Source organism: Gigantopelta aegis, chromosome 4, assembly GCF_016097555.1.
Source record: "Gigantopelta aegis isolate Gae_Host chromosome 4, Gae_host_genome, whole genome shotgun sequence".
Classification (NCBI taxonomy): domain Eukaryota; kingdom Metazoa; phylum Mollusca; class Gastropoda; order Neomphalida; family Peltospiridae; genus Gigantopelta; species Gigantopelta aegis.
This window is the reverse complement of record NC_054702.1, coordinates 6,364,129-6,380,392: the sequence shown is the minus strand read 5'-3', so window position 1 is coordinate 6,380,392 and position 16,264 is coordinate 6,364,129. Positions and strand designations below refer to the sequence as shown.

The window sequence follows — 16,264 nt, the reverse complement described above, 5'->3', positions numbered from 1 at the left end:
TACCCTAGTTCCGCACAAAATTTTAGTACTTTTTTTTTGACAGGTACCCCATACATGTTTCAAGCACAAGGCTGCTTGATACAGTGGTACTAGATGAAATAAAATTGCATATTTTGTTTTACCCAGACAAAACTACTATTTTTCACAACCAACACCCTCACATTTATCACCAATCACAGGACTTGTGGTGTTCACTTCTCTATCAAAAACATTGGGTGCACCTCGAACTTTGACCCAGCCGGAAGTTATTTGGTTTAGTACTACCTCTAGCGTGTAATAGCCCAAATCAGATTTTATTTGCATAAGGAACCGATTACTATTCATTGTTCTAGCTTAACTAATGAACTAATCAACATTTGCAATAGAGTACAATACAAACATCAAGGTATCTTAATAGAGATGATAAACACTAAAATAATTAAAATAAAACTACTAAATCGATTGCAACAAACTACATATATTCATCATACTACATCATTTTGTCATAAATAAATTAATAATTTCAACAGTCGATTATGACAATATTTATAAACACATGGAAATATTTTAAATGCACATAACGTACATAATGTAACAATTTAACCCACCGAGAAGATTCGAACCACAAACCTTCAGTATGACAGTCCAGTGCTCTACCAACTGAGCTGAGAGAAAAACACAATAGCTACTGCAAGTAGAAGCACTTTTTTTTCAAGAGTACTACACAATAAAAAAAATACATATAACATATACCTTATAACACATCCCCAACCTGTTGCTTATCTAAGGGGCCATTCAAATATGATGTAATACTAGAAGTGGTGGGTGGGTGTAGGTCCAAACATTATGTACATGTAGTGTTACAGGGGTTGAGTGGGTGTATTTAACAGCGGTGTATTTAACAGTATGTAACACTTTTTTAATTACTAAATTTTTTTCATAAACACTGTCATAGTGGTAGTGTTTAATGTAGGTAGTCATAGCTTAGACATATACACATAATAAGGATTATGAAAAGAGTTGGAATGTGTATCTGTGCTTTTCCAAATCGCAAAATAAAAGGTTAAAATTATATTGCACCCATCGCATGAATTATTTGTGAATGGGTGCCATGGGGGATGGTTGTGTCTCCAGAGTTGTGAAATATTTGAGGGATATATAGTCTAGCATTATGTAGCGTTACAGGGGGTTGGAAGGTGTAGAATTTTGGCAAAAATAGTGTTACATAATATTTGAACAGCCCATAATTAATTTAACTATTTAAACATTTAGCTTTATCTAAATATACTCTTCAAAAAAAGAAACGTGACATTGATTTTTAAAGTTTAATAATAAAAAACCTGGTAGACATGATACAAGCAACCAAAGATCAAGATGCCATAGGAAGGGGATTACTCTGTACATGTCCGAAACAGTATCTCTAGGAATCCACCTGAAACATGTACACCGGCATATGTGTGACAAAGGGGTGAGCAAAATGTCAGTATCAGTTATGACCACCATGAACCCTGATTACAGCTTGACAACGGCGATGCATGGAAGCAATCAAACGTTGCACAACACATTGTGGAATGTTCTGCCACTCATGCTGCAGTGCCGTAAGAATTTGCGGAAGTGTCTGGGGTGGTGGATTCCTTCGGCGCATGCGCTGATCCAATGCATCACATAGATGTTCTATTGGGTTTAAATCCAGTGAACGGGCAGGCCAAGGTAATGTCTGGACATTGTGACACTGCAGAAACTCCTGACTAACACGTGCAACATTTGGTCTGCATTGTCATGCTGAAACATTCCACCATTGACGTTCATGTGCGGAATGATGTCATGCTGCAGGATCTCGTCTCAATATCTGATGCCCGTCGGTGTACCTGCGACATGCACAAGAGCTGTCCTACAACCATGATGGATTCCTGCCCACACCATGACACTGCTACCACCAAAATGGTTGACTTGTTGCATGCAGTGTGGAGCAAAACGTTCCCCTGGACGTCTATAGACACGTGTGCGTCCATCAGCACGTGGCAGGAGAAAACGAGACTCATCTGAAAACAAAACAGTCCTCCACCTGGCACATGTCCATCCCACCCTCTGCTGGCACCACTGCAGACATTCCGCTAAGTGATGTGTGGTCAAAACGTTACGTTGCACTGGTCTTCTAGGAAAAATTTCTGCCTCCCTCAGCTGATTATGAACTGTCTGGTTAGAAATTCTACGCAGTCTAGGGTTTTGTGTTGCTGTGGTTGTTGCCTTTGTGGTTCGATTTTGAAGATGACATACCCAGATGTATCGATCTTGAGCGGCGGTGGTTACTCTGGGATGACCTGACCTTGGCCTGTCATTAACACTTTGAGTGGTGTTGTATCATGCCCATAAAGCAGAGATGGTTTGTCTGGAGACACCAAAGTGCCTTGCCACAGCTTATTGAGTTGCCCCTGCTTGCAATTTCCCAATGGCATTATTGCGTTGAGCTAACATCAATCTCTGCATTATTGCGTTACCTACAGTGTCGTTATGCAGTCAGTATGAATTACTGCTGATGTGGCCTTTTATGCCCCACCAATGGAGGGTTCGGCATGCAAAGTTACAGAACTTCATGATGCACGTGCTTCTCTGAGAATTGCGCTTTTGCGTTTCAGTACAAATGTTGACTATAGCTACGTCTATGTGAATCAAACGTTTTCTAGTGTTTTTGCATCACCATTCGCTCACTTACTTGATTGTCTTTATGATGTCTTTGATTCTGTAAAAATAATCCGATAACATTATTTTTACCAATGTCAATTTTTTTTTTGCGAAGAGTATATTATTAAATTTTATATATAACTTACACTTACAAAATATATGGGACCTGGGTCCATAACTTGATATAATATAAATCTTCAACTCCAAATATAAAATAATCGGAAAGACTTCTGAACGTTCCAGCATGTATGCTAATACTATCACTAACCCTAACCCTAAGCCTGAATGAACTGAATGCTGGAACTTTCAGAAGTCTTGCCAAATAATCAATGTATGACAAAAACTGAGCACCTCTGAAGTCAACTGACAGAGTGCACAAACTGCCCATAGACAGAAGAGAAAAGATACATGTAACACACAACAAAAGAAGGGGCATGTGCAAAGTGTGCTTGTTTTAATGTGCGAGACTTGCCTAAAATCAGATAAAATAAATTGTATATAAAAACCATAGACTTGCTTAAAATGTTTACCAATATACATGTATAAAACCAAAGCCAACCACATAAATAAATAAAAGCTTCTAGTTTAAAAAAAATTATTATTCATATTTATTCAAAATTGCTCATAAGAAACAAACATGAACATCAATTATAAATAAAATAAAAAAAATTATTACAGAAAACCAAAAACATAAATAAAATGGCCCATTTAGGAGGCAAAATAACTCGGTGAAACGATCCGGGGCAAACTGGAATACGGTCAAAACAAGATGTTACTATTGTGATTGTTGCTTGGCTCGGTTTGCTCAGAGCACTGTAAATATAGTGTCACTGTGATTCCTTATTTTAAATGTTGTTCATTTACTACTTAATTATCGACAGATGTGGCCAGGGTGTGTGTTTGGGGCAGGGTGAAAGAAGGGCATATGGTCATGCCCCTCTTAATCCTGATATTTGATACAGGCCTATGATAATAATATCTGACATGTGGGGATGGGGGGACACAATCTCTATTGGTTTTTTGGTGGGCAAAATCCATATTTTTATTTATTTATATAATGTATGACCAAAAAAACCCCATATATTTTAAAGTGGGGGAGAGGGCTGTCCACCCTTCGGGCCTGTGATGTGTTCCCACTTAAAATCCTGGTAAATTCTAGAATTTTTATAAAATCCACAAGCCATAGGATCAGTCATTTTAAAAAATGTACTAGCCCTACTTTACTTTAAGTTAATACAGTTTTACTAAATAACAGTAATAATCAGATATGTCACCTAAAGAGGGAGATGGAGCTTAAACACACTAACATTGAGGGGTTGGGGTGAGGGCAGGATATTCATATTTACAAAATAGACTTGACTGCAACATTTGACCCAAAACAATTCTCTAGCCGTTGAGCATGGCAATAGTAGTTATTTACTAGTCCAATATTGAATATCACTAGCCATGGGAGTAGGGCTGATATATAGACAATTACCAGTGGGGTTCAAAAGGTACGTATGCAAGTATTTTTATAACACCATATTACTGTTATTAGGTACATTTTTCATATTTAAATATCAATATTTGCCTACACAAATCACTATTGTATTTGCCCCACTAAGCACAAATAAAATCAGTGTAAATATTAATACAGGCCCCAATACACCCAACCCAAAAATATCAGATATGCTTCTTTTATGTGAATACTTTTAATAGGTTTTATTGTGCAACTTATGTGCATATACATGATTAGATTTCTTTATTTCAGACGTGCCTCCATTGGAGGATATGAGCGATCTGCTTCAACACATGGGAGTGTTGCGAGAGAACATGGACGTATCGAGCAGAAACCAGAATCCATTATACGTCTCAAGTACCGATTCAAATGTACGTACTTTGTTTTTTAACTTAAAGAGCATTAAAGCATCATACGTCTCAAGTACCGATTCAAATGTACAAACTTTGTTTTTTAACTTAAAGAACATTAAAGCATCATACTGCTCAAGTACCGATTCAAATGTACAAACTTTGTTTTTTAACTTAAAGAACATTAAAGCATCATACTGCTCAAGTACCGATTCAAATGTACAAACTTTGTTTTTAACTTAAAGAGCATTAAAGCATCATACTGCTCAAGTACCGATTCAAATGTACAAACTTTGTTTTTTAACTTAAAGAGCATTAAAGCATCATACTGCTCAAGTACCGATTCAAATGTACAAACTTTGTTTTTAACTTAAAGAGCATTAAAGCATCATACTGCTCAAGTACCGATTCAAATGTACAAACTTTGTTTTTAAACTTAAAGAACATTAAAGCATCATACTGCTCAAGTACCGATTCAAATGTACAAACTTTGTTTTTTAACTTAAAGAACATTAAAGCATCATACTGCTCAAGTACCGATTCAAATGTACAAACTTTGTTTTTTAACTTAAAGAACATTAAAGCATCATACTGCTCAAGTACCGATTCAAATGTACAAACTTTGTTTTTTAACTTAAAGAACATTAAAGCATCATACTGCTCAAGTACCGATTCAAATGTACAAACTTTGTTTTTTAACTTAAAGAACATTAAAGCATCATACTGCTCAAGTACCGATTCAAATGTACAAACTTTGTTTTTTAACTTAAAGAACATTAAAGCATCATACTGCTCAAGTACCGATTCAAATGTACAAACTTTGTTTTTTAACTTAAAGAACATTAAAGCATCATACTGCTCAAGTACCGATTCAAATGTACAAACTTTGTTTTTTAACTTAAAGAACATTAAAGCATCATACTGCTCAAGTACCGATTCAAATGTACAAACTTTGTTTTTTAACTTAAAGAACATTAAAGCATCATACGTCTCAAGTACCGATTCAAATGCACGTACTTTGTCTTTTAACTTAAAGAACATTAAAGCATCATACTGCTCAAGTACCGATTCAAATGCACGTACTTTGTTTTTTAACTTAAAGAACATTAAAGCATCATACGTCTCAAGTACCGATTCAAATGTACGTACTTTGTTTTTAACTTAAAGAACATTAAAGCATCATACTGCTCAAGTACCGATTCAAATGTACGTACTTTGTTTTTTAACTTAAAGAACATTAAAGCATCATACGTCTCAAGTACCGATTCAAATGTACGTACTTTGTTTTTAACTTAAAGAACATTAAATCATCATGCGTCTCAAGTACCGATTCAAATGTACGTACTTTGTTTCTTAACTTAAAGAGCATTAAAGCATCATACTGCTCAAGTACCGATTCAAATGTACAAACTTTGTTTTTAACTTAAAGAACATTAAAGCATCATACTGCTCAAGTACCGATTCAAATGTACAAACTTTGTTTTTTAACTTAAAGAACATTAAAGCATCATACTGCTCAAGTACCGATTCAAATGTACAAACTTTGTTTTTAACTTAAAGAACATTAAAGCATCATACTGCTCAAGTACCGATTCAAATGTACAAACTTTGTTTTTTAACTTAAAGAACATTAAAGCATCATACTGCTCAAGTACCGATTCAAATGTACAAACTTTGTTTTTTAACTTAAAGAACATTAAAGCATCATACTGCTCAAGTACCGATTCAAATGTACAAACTTTGTTTTTTAACTTAAAGAACATTAAAGCATCATACTGCTCAAGTACCGATTCAAATGTACAAACTTTGTTTTTTAACTTAAAGAACATTAAAGCATCATACTGCTCAAGTACCGATTCAAATGTACAAACTTTGTTTTTAACTTAAAGAACATTAAAGCATCATACTGCTCAAGTACCGATTCCAGTGTACAAACAAAATGTTTTTTAACTTAAGAACATTAAAGCATCGTACTGCTCAAGTACCGATTCAAATGTACAAACTTTCTTTTTAACTTAAAGAACATTAAAGCATCATACTGCTCAAGTACCGATTCCAGTGTACAAACAAAATGTTTTTTAACTTAAAGAACATTAAAGCATCGTACTGCTCAAGTACTGATTCAAATGTACAAACTTAGTTTTTTGACTTAAAGAACATTAAAGCATCGTACTGCTTAAGTACCGATTCAAATATAGGGACTTTGTTTTTTAACTTAAAGAACATGTTAATTCTTCCTGATCATCTGTATTTAATTAACTATTTTCAGAAGGTTTTTTTTTTCCTTCTAGATTATTTTATTTCATTTGAATCTCCTAGAAACGGCACAGGTCTGGGTTCATGTCTCAATACTGACACTAACCTAGAGGGAAAAACAGTTTGTTTTGTTAAATTACAACATCACTAGAGTACATTGATTTATTCATCATCAGCTATTGGATATTTAACATTTAGTAATTTTGACATATAGTCTTAGAGAGGAAACCCGCTACATTTTTCCATTAGTAGCAAATATTTCTACTTTCCAAAAGAAGATCTTTTTAATTTATATGCATCATCCCATAAACAGGATACAGAGTATAATATAGACAAGTTTTTAAGGGTCCCTTTTTGGTCAATTGGAAAAAAATAACGTTTCAAATACAAAAAAAGGGGATTTTCAAGAATAATCAAAACCAATACATTGATCAAATTAGTGTTCCCGTTTTATATATATCTTCATCATATAAAGCATTAAAAACTATACAAAAACAATTGTTTTATTTATTTTAACAAGTTTCTCAATGTCTTTTTCATTATGCTGTATGCTGTATGATATGTTGTTCAAAGCAGTTATCCCATAAGGGCTTAAATCTTCTTACCTCGGTATGGTTGATGCAAATTAAATCAGTAGAGTATAAGCAAAGTTATAATTACTTTGACACCTAAAACAGTTATTCCCAAAGTTGTATCAAATGTCACAGAGCTTGATGTCATTGTCATGATTATATCACCATTCAAAATGGTAACGTTTTATATCACAATTGTAGTCACTTTAAGAGCAACTTTGGGAATCTTAATTGGGAAACTGTTGAGTTGAAATTGGGAAAAAATTTGGTATTGGATTGGGAATTCACGTTAGGGGAATGGGGCTGTTCACCAGCCCCAAAATGTATGGTAGATTATACCCTCGGATAACACATACCACAGCCTTTGATATACCAGTCGGGGTGCACTGGCTGGAGTGAGATATAGCCCAATGGGCCCACTGACGGGGATCGATCCCAGATCGAAAGCACATCAATCGAGCGCCTTACCACTGGGCTATAACCCACCACTTAATCTTTAGAGTGTTCATTATTCTCTTTGTTTAGCGATAATCAAAATGTTGTCATCATGGTAATTATATTTTCATGTGTAATTTGTATTATTAGTTAACTTTGTCGTATCTAACTTAACAATCAGAAAATGTCATCTCTAAACCAAATTTCCAAGGTGAAGTTTGTCATTTTGAACTTATCTCATATTGTAGGAAAAAACTAATGTAACACAATCTTTAGTCAATGTCATATTTTTAGGAGCCATCCTAGTAAGTGTAATTTACTTGTACAGTTGTTGATGCCAAATTATACACAAGAACGTAATTTACTTGTGCAGTTGTTGATGCCAAATATACACAAGAACGTAATTTACTTGTACAGTTGTTGATGCCAAATATACACAAGAACGTAATTTACTTGTACAGTTGTTGATGCCAAATATACACAAGAACGTAATTTACTTGTACAGTTGTTGATGCCAAATATACACAAGAACGTAATTTACTTGTACAGTTGTTGATGCCAAATATACACAAGAACGTAATTTACTTGTACAGTTGTTGATGCCAAATATACACAAGAACGTAATTTACTTGTGCAGTTGTTGATGCCAAATATACACAAGAACGTAATTTACTTGTGCAGTTGTTGATGCCAAATATACACAAGAACGTAATTTACTTGTGCAGTTGTTGATGCCAAATATACACAAGAACGTAATTTACTTGTACAGTTGTTGATGCCAAATATACACAAGAACGTAATTTACTTGTACAGTTGTTGATGCCAAATATACACAAGAACGTAATTTACTTGTACAGTTGTTGATGCCAAATATACACAAGAACGTAATTTACTTGTACAGTTGTTGATGCCAAATATACACAAGAACGTAATTTACTTGTACAGTTGTTGATGCCAAATATACACAAGAACGTAATTTACTTGTACAGTTGTTGATGCCAAATATACACAAGAACGTAATTTACTTGTACAGTTGTTGATGCCAAATATACACAAGAACGTAATTTACTTGTACAGTTGTTGATGCCAAATATACACAAGAACGTAATTTACTTGTACAGTTGTTGATGCCAAATATACACAAGAACGTAATTTACTTGTACAGTTGTTGATGCCAAATATACACAAGAACGTAATTTACTTGTACAGTTGTTGATGCCATTGTTTATGACTCTTTCACCAAGTTTATTTTCACTTTCACCCAACGAGTCCATATCATCCATGTCATTGTAGGCAAATATCAGGGGCGTAGACAAATGGTCTGCTTTCAGAACTAAAGCATCTAGGTTTATACATATGGAGTTTCTGGTGGTGCAAAAGCAAAACAGAAAAAGGGTCCACTTGGTTCATATTCTAACCCCCTCCAGGTCCAGATCATGCTACGCACCTGAATATATCCTTTCAAACGTCTTGAACTTTCATAAAATAATAATCTTCAACATATTTTAATAATATTGTAATAAATAGAAACAAATAGAAACAATCTGCACTTTACAAAATCAGTGATGTTTACAAACCAGAAATCGACCACGTTTTCCTTTTCTTTTTGATATTGAGAATGGATTTGAATAGTAGTAATGTATGCAGTTGAGAATGATAAGGAAAGAGTTCAGAAATAGTGGAACTTTCTCTTGTAGATACTACATTCTAAACCACTACCTGACAATAAAAGAGCAGAAGAAAGAAGCACTGAGAGGAACGTACACAAACCGAGTGGCACAGAGATCTGCAAAGCCAAGACTGACACAAGGCAGACCTCGTCTAGTACGGCCAGCTCAGGGATGTTTGGTGGACTTAAGAAGGGATTTCTCTTTGGTGATACCAAGAACAAGGCGGGTAAAGACATTGCTAATACAAGGCATGACAGTGGTAAAAGTGCAAAGGAAACATGTGAAGAGGAAAATATTCCGTATATTAAGCCAAATACAAAAGAAGATGATTCCAAGTTTCGGTTTTCTGAAGTTCAGCAAGCTATGGAAGCTTCACAGCAGTTCCTTGAGAAGAAAGGTCAGACTTATTAAAGACATCCATCCATGAATGGGTGTGTGGTTGGGTCTCTGAGTGGCTGGATGTATGGGCAGGAAGAGGTGTTTGATAGTTGAATGGGTGTGTGGTTGGGTCTCTGAGTGGCTGGATGTATGGATAGGAAGAGGTGTTTGATAGTTGGATGGGTGTGTGGTTGGGTCTCTGAGTGGCTGGATGTATGGGTAGGAAGAGGTGTTTGATAGTTGGATGGGTGTGTGGTTGGGTCTCTGAATGGCTGGATGTATGGGTAGGAAGAGGTGTTTGATAGTTGGATGGGTGTGTGGTTGGGTCTCTGAGTGGCTGGATGTATGGATAGGAAGAGGTGTTTGATAGTTGGATGGGTGTGTGGTTGGGTCTCTGAGTGGCTGGATGTATGGATAGGAAGAGGTGTTTGATAGTTGGATGGGTGTGTGGTTGGGTCTCTGAGTGGCTGGATGTATGGGTAGGAAGAGGTGTTTGATAGTTGGATGGGTGTGTGGTTGGGTCTCTGAGTGGCTGGATGTATGGGTAGGAAGAGGTGTTTGATAGTTGGATGGGTGTGTGGTTGGGTCTCTGAGTGGCTGGATGTATGGGTAGGAAGAGGTGTTTGATAGTTGGATGGGTGTGTGGTTGGGTCTCTGAGTGGCTGGATGTATGGGTAGGAAGAGGTGTTTGATAGTTGAATGGGTGTCTGGTTGGGTCTCTGAGTGGCTGGATGTATGGGTAGGAAGAGGTGTTTGATAGTTGGATGGGTGTGTGGTTGGGTCTCTGAGTGGCTGGATGTATGGGTAGGAAGAGGTGTTTGATAGTTGGATGGGTGTGTGGTTGGGTCTCTGAGTGGCTGGATGTATGGATAGGAAGAGGTGTTTGATAGTTCGATGGGTGGATGGTTGGATAGATGGATGTGTGGATGGATAAGTAGGTAGATCAGTGGATGGATGGACAGATGGATGTGTGCATAGATGGATGGATGGATGTGTGCATAGATGGATAGTTGGATGTGTGCATAGATAGATGGTTGGATGGGTGTGTGCATAGATGGATGGATGGGTGTGTGCACAGATAGATGGATGGATGGGTGTGTGCATGGATGGATGGATGGGTGTGTGCATAGATGGATGGATGGGTGTGTGCATGGATGGATGGGTGTGTGCATAGATGGATGGATGGATGGGTGTGTGCATAGATGGATGGATGGGTGTGTGCATAGATGGATGGATGGATGGATGGGTGTGCATAGATAGATGGATGGATGGGTGTGTGCACAGATAGATGGATGGATGGGTGTGTGCACAGATAGATGGATGGATGGGTGTGTGCATAGATAGAGGGAGGATGGATGTGTGCATAGATAGAGGGAGGATGGATGGGTGCATAGATAGAGGGAGGATGGATGTGTGCACAAATAGAGGGAGGATGGATGTGTGTATAGATAGATGGATGGATGTGTGCATAGATAGAGGGAGGATGGATGTGTGCATAGATAGAGGGATGGAGGGATGTGTGCATGGATAGAGGAAGGATGGATGTGTGCATAGATAGAGGGAGGATCGATGTGTGCACAAATAGAGGGAGGATGGATGTGTGCATAGATAGAGGAAGGATGGATGTGTGCATAGATAGATGGAGGATGAATGGATGAACAGTTCAGTGTATTTGTTTTCTTCTTAGGATATCTGACTTGCTGTGAGTTACATGTACATTTGTCTGTCTGTCAGTCTGTCATCATTGGTGATTACTTTCAGACTGGGTCACAGATGACCTACTGACCCAGATTCAGCAGGACGAGACACTGAGCAAACGTCTGACTGATCCGAGGTTCGTACAGGCTATCGGCGAGTTTCAGAAAGACCCAAAAGCTGCGTCACAGAAATATCAGAACAACCCGGAAATGCAGAAGTTTTTCACAGATTTCTGCAACCTCATGGGTATTGTGTTTTAGTGTTCAGTCAAATCTAGCAGCACAGTACTGAGTGATCACCACACCAATTGTAGGTCTTTTTAAAATAGAATGTCTTGTGCTACTTATAATGGTGTAATATTAAAGGCACTGACACTAGTTCTAAGGCAGTGTTAAAAAATAATTAATAAAAATTGGTCTTTACATCTTTTGTACTATTAAATTACAAATTATTATTATTCTGTCTAAAATTCTCAATATTGGCCAATCCAGCGTATTTTTGGATGTCTTGGTGTTTGTGCTATAAACTCCAAATGCATTTTATGCATCATGAAAAAGTTATGTTGCTTGATGCATGGTCAGTCTTGGATTGATTCCTGTTGGTGGGCTCATCGTGCTATTTTTCATTCCAGCCAGTGCACCATGACTGGTATATCAAAGGCCATGGTGTGTGCTATCCCGTCTGTGAGATGGTGGATATAAAAGATGCATTGCTATTAATGGAAACATATTGCAGCTTTCCTCTATGACTATTTGTCAAAATTAACAAATGTTGACATCCGATCGCCGATGATTGATAAATCAGTGTGCTCTAGTGGTGTTGTTAAACCATACAAACTTTAATATATTCAGATTCCTTGTATCTTTACACATTACTTTTCTAAAAAAAAAAAAAATGTGTGTTTTTTTCTTTGCATATATATTTTTTAATGTGTAGAAATAAAAGTGGTGTAGAAATGTCCCTGGAACATCAAGTGATAAGAACACCTCTCAATCAAACTCACTCAGTGATCCCACTGGAGTGCCAGTTAAACCAAATTCATATTCTCTGTACCATGAATTTTAAAGTTAAAAAAAGTTTGTTTTGTTTAACAACACCACTAGAGCACATTGATTAATTAACCATTGGCTACTGGATGTCAAACATTTGGTAATTCTGACTCGTAGTCAACAGAGGGAATCTGCTACATTTTCCTAATGCAGCAAGGGGTCTTTTATATGCAATTTCCCACAAACAGAAAAGCACACACCACAGCCTTTGACCAGATGTGGTGCATAGGTTGGAACGAGACAAAACCTAATCAGTTGAACGGATCCATTGAGGGGGTTCAATCCTGCAACGCAAGCACCTCAAGCGAGCACTCAACTGACTGAGCTAAATCCCGCCCCTACCATGCATTTTAATTCACGTCAGTTTGGTTTTTATTTTATGGAGACTCAGTCATATTAGTTTATTTGTGTTGATCTTAAAAACAACAACTTAGACTTGTTAATCCAGTCTGGTATGACTCATTCATTCATTCATTCATTCATTCATTCATTCATGCAAACTTTCATTCATTAATTTTTGTCATTGGATCATTCATTTATTCATTCATTCAAGCAAACTTTCTTCATTAATTTTTGTCACTGAATCATTCAGTACATTTTATATATAAATGTGTATCGTGTCTACAGGTGATCATTTCTCGAACCTGGCTGAATCGAGTGTAGGACAGAATGCAACATCAGGCCCGACGGTTACCGATATTTCTGTCCATGATCCAGCCGGCTTATCGTCAGAAGAAGACGAGAAGGTTCAGGATATTCTGGCCGACCCGGAACTCCGAGAGATCCTCGTGGATCCAGAAATACAGAGTCTGTTTGAGATGTTGAGGACGAGGCCGGAACAAGCGTCACGGTAACTGCTCATTATAGGCTTTCATTTAGAGATGGCTGTTGCCAAAATTTCCATATTGCGATTCAGGAACATGAATTGCGATATGTACCACGATATACTGTGAAGACCAGTTCTCAATTATTAGAATTGATAATGCTCTGATTTCATGTATAACCTAATAAAATGATACACCAGTCAATCACGATTCGTTTCGAATAAGTGAAGCTATTGTTTATGTTCTTAAACTGGAAATATTTTTTTCAAAATATAATACATGTGCACTAACACACGTGCAAAATATATAAGTACAATATACTGGTACACTAGAAAAATGTCGCTATATGTATTGTTCAAAATGTATATTGCGGTATACCAGTTATAATGTGCATCTCTGCTTTCTTGGTTCGTTTTGTTTTGCATTTATAAATGATGAGTTATATTAAATTGAAGTGGCCTCCATGGTGTTGTGGTTAAGCCATTAGACATAAGGAGAGTATCTTTAACGACTCGGTATAAGGCCACTACATTGAGTTCTCTCTCAATAACCACTAACAACCTAACCACTAATCAACAGTCCTGGACAGACATTCCAGATAACTGAGGTGGGTGTGCTCAGGATAGCTTGCTTGAATCTTACTTGTATATAATCACAAAATAAGTCAAATGAAATGTAATTTAATAAAGTTGAAGAAATGTAGATTTTATTTGAGATATTAAGAACAATGACTGAACAAGCTACATGGTAAATGTCAGATCTCATGGGTTTTTTTCGATTTGCAACTGATGAGTTTCTAGTTGTTTAATTCTTAGAAATACAGAATTTATCTGAGATGTTAAGAACAATGTGCTGAATAAACTCCATAGTAAATGCTATTTTCATGTTTTTCTATGTAAAACTGAAGGGATGTTGCTTTGTAAAGTTAAATAAAGAAATTCAAAGTTCAGTTAAGATGTTGAGAAGAGGGCTTGTACAAGTTCAACAGTAAATGTTGGGCTTGTGTTTAAATATAATGATATGCACAAAAAAGTATTTTGTATACATCCGAGTTACTGTTTTATTAAAAACGATTAACATACACACACACATGCTGATTTGAAACCAGAATTGAACTGCTGGGATTCCATGTCTGTACTACAAGAATAACATTTTTTTATTTTTTTATCTTTTTATCTTGCAGGTATATTCGGAGTGTTAATAATGAGATGAGACAAAAAATTCGAAAGCTGGTTGAGGCTGGACTGTTACAGTTACAAGTCTAGGTTGAGTGTTCAGATCACACCAGTGGACCACAGAACATCTCCGTCTGACATTTACAACCAAAGCAGCAAACGTTTGTTGTTAACTTCAGGCTGTTGTATCACAAACAATGCCAGTGGGTACACAATATTTACGTCCCATGAATATACCCATCCAAGTATTTGAAACTGGATAGTTGCAGCTGCAACTGTGTAAGTTGTTTTACAGATGATGATAAAATTTGATATCCCAAAATATCCGTCCATTCATAATATTTACATCCATCAAATATATGATGCTAGGTTGTTACAAGTATTGCAGTGTGAATCGTATTGCATGTAATACGGGATGATTGATGTTACAATGTTCCATCCATCAAATATTCTGTCACAGAACTGGACCCATGCTCATAAAACTTTACGGTCTAGACTCAAAATGTTGTTATAGTCTTGAGTCGAGACTTTAAAAGTTTTTATAGGTATGAAGCCATTGAGACTTGTTTGTTTGTATCTATAACGGTGTGAATGGTACTGGACATAGTACTGAGTGATGCCAGAATATTTCCGTCCACCATTCTTTCTGATACTTTGGTTGTTGTGCTATAAATGTAGGATGTTGTATTGAGAAATATTGTTTTTATCCACTAAACATTCCATCTTGTAATACAAATAATACCAGCTGATGATAATATTTCTATTACTAAACATTCCATGCCACATTTTGTATTATAATACCGGCTGATGATAATATTTCTATTACTAAACATTCCATGCCACATTTTGTATTATAATACCTGCTGATGATAATATTTCTATTACTAAACATTCCATGCCACATTTTGTATTATAATACCGGCTGATGATAATATTTCTATTCACTAAACATTCCATGCCACATTTTGTATTATAATACCGGCTGATGATAATATTTCTATTCACTAAACATTCCATGCCACATTTTGTATTATAATACCGGCTGATAATAATATTTCTGTTCACTAAACATTCCATGCCACATTTTGTATTATAATACCGGCTGATCATAATATTTCTATTCACTAAACATTCCATGCCACATTTTTTATTATAATACCGGCTGATCATAATATTTCTATTCACTAAACATTCCATGCCACATTTTGTTATACAACTTCCGAAACTTGTGTCACAGATAATACTAACTCATATCAATATTTCCATGCATTGTCACAGTTTGTTGTTACCTCTTATTGTATAAGTTTATTATGCTATATTACCCATAATAACAGAGGGTACAAAAGGTAAAATCTTGGAAATTAAGGGATACATTTTTATTATTCTTAGATTTATTAAAAGTAAGAGAACTGCTCTTCAAAATTTGTCAAATTTGTGAAATACAGTGTCCAATTTTAAAAGATTTAAAACTAATAGCCCATCTAGGACAGTAGTAGGGGCACTTAAAGGCATACTGTCACAGATTTAAGGACCTTATTTCTCTAAAAATGGATAATAAATAAAAATTACATTAGTTGTTGGAAACCAAATCTAGCTATTGCATCACCTTAACTGAATCATGATGGACTAAAATCCATGTCAACCCTCTCGGCAATTTTAGTGTTTGAATTCTAGAGTATGTTGGTTATGAAGATGGTT

General features: G+C 36.1%; 1 protein-coding gene across 3 annotated transcripts in view; it reads left to right on the top strand.

Moving 5' to 3' along the window:
* Positions 1-16,264, top strand: part of LOC121372574 — a 31,123-nt gene that overhangs the window by 8,030 nt on the left and 6,829 nt on the right. For 2 of the 3 annotated variants that reach the window (XR_005957955.1, XR_005957954.1), the window contains exons 2-6: positions 4,412-4,530; positions 9,470-9,839; positions 11,582-11,764; positions 13,195-13,417; positions 14,575-14,845. Coding sequence is in view for 1 of the 3 variants with exons in the window: in XM_041498973.1 (XP_041354907.1) it covers positions 4,412-4,530; positions 9,470-9,839; positions 11,582-11,764; positions 13,195-13,417; positions 14,575-14,656 (977 nt within the window). In the remaining 2 variants the exon portion in view is untranslated. Of the gene's footprint in view, positions 1-4,411; positions 4,531-9,469; positions 9,840-11,581; positions 11,765-13,194; positions 13,418-14,574; positions 15,585-16,264 lie in introns of those variants that run through there. The other variant, XM_041498973.1, reaches the window with a different exon arrangement.